The sequence below is a fragment of the Fonsecaea pedrosoi genome, assembly GCF_000835455.1.
Source record: "Fonsecaea pedrosoi CBS 271.37 unplaced genomic scaffold supercont1.6, whole genome shotgun sequence".
Lineage (NCBI taxonomy): Eukaryota > Fungi > Ascomycota > Eurotiomycetes > Chaetothyriales > Herpotrichiellaceae > Fonsecaea > Fonsecaea pedrosoi.
This window is the reverse complement of record NW_013550610.1, coordinates 1425250-1432710: the sequence shown is the minus strand read 5'-3', so window position 1 is coordinate 1432710 and position 7461 is coordinate 1425250. Positions and strand designations below refer to the sequence as shown.

Below are 7461 nucleotides of genomic sequence, written 5' to 3'. Positions count from 1 at the left end.
CTGACCGGGACCGGTGAGTGCGGTACCGCGGCCCTCTGCATTGTGAAAGGTGTGGCGGACTTCTTTGGACCTCGCGAGTATCACGTAGGGAAATACCAGGACGCTTTCGTTCTTGACACAATCGCTCGGCATGGTGGCGTAAAGTGACCCGGGAACAGAGAATCATCGACGGATGGGTGATGTAAGATTCTTCTCCGGATTTCTCGTCCGACTCTTGGGCAAGACGCTTTACCCTTGTGAGATGAAGCCTCCGGAACTGATTGCATAGAACTTGAAGGCCTGAGAGATCGGTTTGCTTTGTTGGTTTGGTCGAATGGGCGGAGGAACCGGGCTTGAAACGCGCAATCATGCCTTTGTCGATCGAATAACCAGGTCGCTGGCACAGTAGGTTGCTGGCAGTTGACACGGACAATCGACGCAAGAGGCTGTAATCTGGCTGATATCGGACGCCCAAGTAGAGATCTCGTTGGTGTTTGATTGCGAGGAATCTGTGGATTTCCCATGTCAGGCCCCTGGCCAATGCCTGATCCGTGGCCTCGTGCCAGGCTGCTTGATCATCAGACGATTGTTGCCAGTGTCGTTGACCAGCCGTGTGAAGTACATCCAGTCCCACGGCCAGTAGCTGGCTTCCGAGTAAATCTAGTTCCAGAAGCCGCCGTCCGGGTGTTCCATTGTTTCCCGGCACATGGCGACAATCTGCGGGCATTGATAGACTTTGCAGCATTCGCGGCATTCTTATTAGCTGCCGCCCTTTTTCTGGGGACTGTTGTTGTTCTTGAGCGTGCCCTCTCCTGGAATTCGCGCCCTTGGAGCTGGAGCTCTCGCGAGAGGCTTCCCGAATCATTCATTGCAGCTGGAGTCCTCCCGAGAGGCTTCCTAGATCGCTGCAGCTGGAGTGCTTTGGTGGCAGTTCCAGATCCTCCACCAGGCGGCGCTCGCCGTTATCGTGCAGGCGGTTCTTGGACCACCCCCTGATGATACCAATCTGTTCTGGTGTAAGTGGAATGAATGATTGATCAGGCAAGGACCTCTATATAGCGGAAAATATACGGCAAACCTTCCCAATAGGGGTAGGGAAATACTCGGGCCAACGGGGCGGTTCCACGAACATCTTCTCCGCCGCCTCTGCCGAGTTATATCTTGTTGATTGCTGAGCCCGAGACGGTTCTGAAGAATGTGGAATGGTACTGTAAGACTGGCCATTCCGAACTCCTTATCGAGTCCCAGTTCGCGGAAGCCGAAGCAGGATCATGATCCCCTTGGTCTGGACGGCGTAGTATTTCAGAAAGATCTGCCACGTCAAGATGTAGTGGGTGATGAAGCTGGTGACGATTGGCCAGTTACGTCTCTCGTGCTTGTTGAAGCAACCCCTTCGCCCCGGTTTCTCCCACCGTCAGATGGTGGATTCGCCAGTGCCTGATCCGTGGCCTCGTGCGCCAGGTTTCGCGCCAATCAGTCGATCCGACGCTTTTTCCATGTAATGTCCCATATCGACAAGTATTCTTAGCCATCGAACGAATATCACCGATCGCCAATTAGTGCCATGTCCGTTCCACAGGCAGGATTGATGGGTCGCGAGCCAATTCACGCACTGCACGATCATTGGTCGTTTGAACAATCGCCGACAGCGATTCCGGGCCAAAGAAGTTGATAAACAGGTCAAACGGGCGAAGGAGACAGTCCCGAATCAACCTCGGAGGTGTGAAAGAGAAGCCCTGTGGTGAAGGATAAAAGACGCAGAGCTGCCCGACTTCGAAAGCACCGTGACCGAGTACCAGATCTTAACGGATTCGGAGAGCTCGACGCCGTCCAGTGAAGTCTCAGAGGACGATTCACTCGACGGAGGTAGGAGCTCAGGCTCCCACAGTCGTGGTCCTTTCGTGGCCTCGCTCGACATGCCCTGCCTGGTGAGTCAGATGTATCAAACGTCGTTATTATAAATCACGTTTTCTGGATGCCTGCACGGCGCGTCCATCATTTCGAGGCGCCACACCAAGGCCCTGGTTCCTTCAAAGGACCAGGTCCTGAGGTGCTGTCTTTTCCTGGAAGCTCCCCAGCTTTTTGGTGAGGAATGCCCAAGGTCAAGGACTTCATGATCACTGTAGCTGTCAAGGCCATCGAGGGCACCGAGGGCATCATCTCTCAAGAGGCTTTTAGAATCGTTGCAGCTGGAGTTCTCTCGAGAGGCTTCGCGAATCATTCATTGCAGTTGGAGTTCTCTCAAAAGGCATTCCTGAATCACTGCAGCTGGAGTTCTCGTGGATGAGACTGTGAGAATCCAAGGCCACGCTCGGGGCCGTCCGCCGCCGCGGGGGGCTGCGATCCTCGCCACTTATTGCGAAGCGATACCGAAGTATGTGTCTGTAAGAATCAGTCAGTGGCCGTGTGGGCGGCGGTATTTATAGGCGTGAGGAGGAAACGCGTGCGCCACCGTAGCAGACGGTTAAACGCGGTTGTCACGCTCTCGCCTGGCCGAGACTCATCTCGACACTTCTTGAGTAGACCTGACCTGCCTTGCGTAGTCGGTGTCGCTGCGGAGAATGGTTTGCTTCGATTCGATGAGAGTAGAGGAGAGGAGAGGTTGCGGTGAGGCCCTTGTGAAGAAGTTCTGAGGCGGCAAGAAGAGCTGCCGTATGCGAGTCGTGGCCGCAAGCATGCATAACAGGCTTGGATTGTCCCAAGAGGTTTGCTGCATCTTCATTTTGGTAATGAGCCATGTGAAATGAGGTGGTGGGTTCAAATAAACGAGGAAGTCGGTGATTCTCTTCTCTCATTTAGTCACGAAGGCACCGATCGAGTGTGGTCGCTGTCAGACAATCAGAGGGTCTTTGGACGGCGCCGCATCCTCCTTGAAGGACCGCTCGGCGAGGAGGACATTCTGAATCTGAATGAAATCGCGATGGTTGAATGGACATCATCCATCCACACATCCCATTGATAGATGAAGACAATTGGTAGATGACGCCCATTGGAAAATTTCGGTGCACGAGTCCTTGGATGGAACTCGGGGGCCAATTGTCGTAGCCATGGGGCTACTGACGCTGCCGTCCGCCGCTCCGGTCTCAAGGCCCTCGCCGATTCTTGTCATAAGACGCAGACAAAACAGCCCTTTGTAAAGCAGAGACAAGGCTAGGCTGTCATGGACACTCCTGAACCATTACCTGAAGGTGCTGAGCTTGTTCTTGTAGCCCTTCGATCAGGGTGAGTATGAGATCAATCGTACGCGAAGTAGTGGTAGACGAGGTCGTGCTCATAGTGTGGTAAGTACGAACTGACAGTCGGTCGACCAGGGATTTTGGTGCGCGCCATCTGCGGCGTCAAATCCTCGAGCAGAGAAGCAAAAGGGTTTAAACCAGCAAAGGAACAGCAAGTAGATTGGGATTTCTTGACCCCCCCGGAGCGTAGACTTCAAGTACACCCTTTCAATCCATCGTCGACAACCTCGAACAGTGTCGCAAATTGATCCCAAGACCTCTCTTTGCGAGGTAGCGATGGCGAGGTATCGATGAAAGGTAGCGAGGGCGAGGCGTCTCCAACGCCTACGGCGGCATGAGGTACACGTGCTCGAACCTGTTCATCGCGGCGAGCTACGCGCGTGGCGGCGTGTCGGGGAACTGTAACGACTGGTACAACGAGCAGGACTCCTCGCAGGTCTCACCATCTGGCCTTGAACTGGACAAATGGCCCTCGAATTGGTGGATTGTATGCGGGTTCTCTTCTATCTGCGCACGCCTCACCCCCCCCCCCACCCCCCTCCCTTCTGGGCGATTTTCACGCGTTCTTTCTAGTGGCGAGGATGACACTGGATGGTCGGTAACTCAAGTTACCTCTGTCGATCATGCGTTCCCAGCCTGGGATCTGTGACTGTTCGAATGTTACGAGCACCTCCCAGCCCTCTGCCCCGTAGAATGGGCTTGATCTCTCGCCAAAAAGCCGAGGAGACTGCATGGGCCATGATTCAGTGCCGGGTTGAAGTGGTTGAGAAGTGGCTTTCAAAGGCCGGCGATCCTGGTCCTGCAAATTTGACCTCCAAAGTCGAGAGCCGGCGAATTCCTTTCTTCCTCAAACGGGGGGCGCCGCTACCACCACCGGGTTGCGGTTTGCGCGCAATTTGACCCCGTCTTGCCGGCCTTTTTTGTTCATGTAGTTATTCTTTGTCCTGATGAGTCTCATCAGTAACGATTCTGGTATCTCTTCGATCGTTGCGGAGGGCTTTTGTCTTCATGAGTCTCAGGAGTAACGACCCTGGTATCTCTTCGATCGCTGCGGAGGCCTTTGCGGAGTGATTCGATTCGAACCACACGCGAATCGATTGGGTATTGAGGCGGAAACGTGGCCCTCGTCTATCGGTAGACAGGAGGTTCTGCCGTGACTCGGACATCGATCCTTCTGGCACTGCCACTTGGTAGTTCACTCATTGACGTAGACGTAGATCTCGCCGGCAGCGACGTTCAGCGGTTCATCCGCCGCAGTCGACTGACGCTGACGTTGAATCGACTGGCCCTGACGCTGAGTAGTAGCGCTCGGTCTCGTTCGCTCCTCGTCGCGTCTGCGCCTCGCCTGCGTTGAGTCCTGTGGCCGTGGCGGTGTAACGGGCCTGGCCTCGAACTTGTCCAAGTCCCTGTCGTCTTTCCAGGTAGATTAGAACAGTGTCTTGTTCGAAATCGTCAGGTCAGCTCGCTCCCAAGCACAAGAGGAATGACATGCTCTTGTCCGCGAACGTCTCGAAGTCCCCATCCCTCTTGCAGGCTAATGAGAACTGCTTCTTATTCGAAACCATCAATACCAGTTCCTCACCAAGGACAGGAGGCACCAAGGACAGGAGGATCGGGATGGAATCGATCAGTCGGAAACTTCGCGTCCGGGCGTCGTTGGTGGGCGTGGGTAAGAATATCGATATCAAACAGCTGTGTACCACGTGTCGTCCTCGGCAGAGAGTTCCAGGGTCTTTTCCTAACCATCACAGATGTGGCGATTTCGAATGAAACCCCTGGTCATTTCCATGGGTTCCATGACTGGAGAGTCTGTTTGTCTTCTTCTTGAGGTCCTTTCCCACCCCTTCACGTTGTTCCCTGGCCTGTGGTTGATGGGAAGGCTGAGGGACAGATGCACCCTGAAAGACGGTTCGTGGTCCCCGTGGCAACCGAAGAGAAGAGATCCCAACCCATAGAAGTGGATATGAAGCGTTTTGGATGCCTCGATGTGCCTGAATACGTCTAACTGCGCCTCGTATGCAGGCATACTGGAGCAGAGACCATGGGCGAAGACTGGGGAAGCACTTGGCTTCCGGGAGGTGGTGACATAGTGGTAGGAGCCGTCCTTCTTCGTAAACTTGTAGGTGTGACCACTGTAACCTTTGACGGAGCGCAAAGACGCAGGAGTGCCGCGGTCACTGAAGAGAAACATCAAGGCATGGATGGACTCGGGGGGAACGACGTGAAAGTCCCAGAACATGTCTGCATCAGAGGTGTGCGTAGCAGGATGTCTCTTGAGAGAGCGGTTGAGCGCGGGAACTTGATGGGGTCCTGAACGAAGAAGACGGGTTGGTTGTTGAACACCCAGACACTTACCATCTGGGGCAGGATGATGGGGGTTTTCTTTGAGACTGTTGAATCCCTCTCAGAAGCCGACCAAGACCATCGGATATCAACAAAGCAATCGCGTGGCTAGAGTAGCGGTACCGCTTCTCTAGAAAACGGACAGACTCCCGCCGTCATAGGATTACCTCCTCAAGACCGACGTTTCGGACTGGAAGCGGCTGGAGCGGCTGCAGCAGCTGGAGCAGCTGTTTGAGGGCTATGCGCGCGAGCTTGGTAGGGGTGTGAACTTGGATTCGCCTCAAGCGTTTCTTCAAATTCGACATGGGGAGTTTATCGTCCCGAAGGAATTTCGTGGCTGCATCGCAAGGGTTTTGTGTGACATTGAAGCCAGCTTGAGTGGAGGCTTGCCGTCCTTGATGAATGAACGAACGACTGAATGGGCGACTGAATGAACGACGAACTGAACGACTGACTGACTGACTCGCTGCCTTCCCGGGAGGCTGTTTCTGCCACTGACTGAATGGATTCGATGCTCCAACCTCACCAGGTTGCCTGGGAATAATGCTGAGGCTGCAGGCGGCGGTGTAGAGGTTGGACTTTGTCGTCGACTAGCCGAGGAAGACCTTGAGGATGGTGGGCTCTTGAAGAAGGTGGCTTGGGCGACGGCGACCATGCACAGCGCCCACGTACGAGACGAAGAAGACGTGGGTCGACGGTCGCTTGGAGATGCGACGGAACGCAGGCTAGCTCCAGCTGACATCGGTCTTTCTCGCCGCGCCTCGGCCGAATCGGTTGATGGCGATGTACCGCTCTCGCTCTGACAGCGCCGTGGACGTCTCGGGGAATGTCAAGAGGAGGAGGAAGATGATGGGCGCCATAGCGATGGGTAAGATCCCTTCGATGATGAAGACCTATTGCTAGGAGTCCAGTCCATTACGACCGTTTAGGTGCCCGATCCCTGCGGCGATGAAGGCTGACACTGTAGAGGCGAGAGCGTTGGCACTGTAAAAGACGTCAATACGAAACGCTCTCTCGGGCGGCTTGCACTACATTGAAAAGTACATGATACAGGCCGGGACGACACCAGACTCGGGAATATTGAGGAAGAAACGTGCTGCCAGGACATATCGACTCGCTCCATTGGTAGGGTTGATGATGATTCGTGTCGGCCTCATTCCTCACTATCAACCGCCGGAAGGGAGAGCAGACCAGGAAGTATGATAGAGGAGGAGACGAGGAGGAGGAGAGCAGAACCGGCAGTATGATAGAGGAGAGTATCGCGGCGCAACCTGGAACAGGAGGAATCTCCCCTTGTCCTCCTATTCTCAATCACATCCTCGACCTGCAATCACCACCTGGTTGTCGGACATGACTGCTCGACAGTCGAAAGTGTACCACCCTCTTCAGATGCCAACCCCGCCCATTTCACCCTCACTATGAAGCGAATGTCCGTCCACTCCTTCAAGTTATGCGTGTCACAACCCTTTTTCAAAGACAGGCAGTAGGACTTTTGATGATCTCGCCCCGGCATCATCCAGACGCATGCGTTCGCGGGCAGGGCTTATCGATTCCGTCAATGAGGAGGTAGATCTGGATGCCGAAGGAGTACCGAAGGAGGGGCGGCTTGAGTGGGTTGCGGTGGATGCGATGGGAATCGTTCCGGAGGCCAGCAGGAGAACTTTCGTCTTGTGGCTTTGGAAAGCAGCGGCGTCTTCACCAAACCCGGCAATCTTGGAGACGTAGCCTGAGATGGGCCGAGGGCGATCGCATATCATCACAGGCGGTGACAAGGAGGACGAGGAGAGGGTAATGGTGTACCTAGGTAGGTAGTGAGTACAGACAGATATGGTGGGACAACGCAGGTATGGAACGACGCGGGCTTGAAACGACACTGCCAGGGAACGACAGGGGCATGAAGCGA

The 7461-nt window shown here is 54.7% G+C and overlaps 1 protein-coding gene across 1 annotated transcript; it reads right to left on the bottom strand.

The window, feature by feature from the left end:
- Positions 1–4410: 4410 nt before the first annotated feature.
- Positions 4411–5454, bottom strand: Z517_09377 (uncharacterized protein; the record flags this gene model as incomplete). The annotated part of the gene is made up of 2 exons (XM_013425287.1): positions 4411–4628; positions 5244–5454. The coding sequence occupies 2 exons, from the start codon at positions 5452–5454 to the stop codon at positions 4411–4413; spliced, it is 429 nt and encodes a 142-aa protein (XP_013280741.1).
- Positions 5455–7461: the final 2007 nt, after the last annotated feature.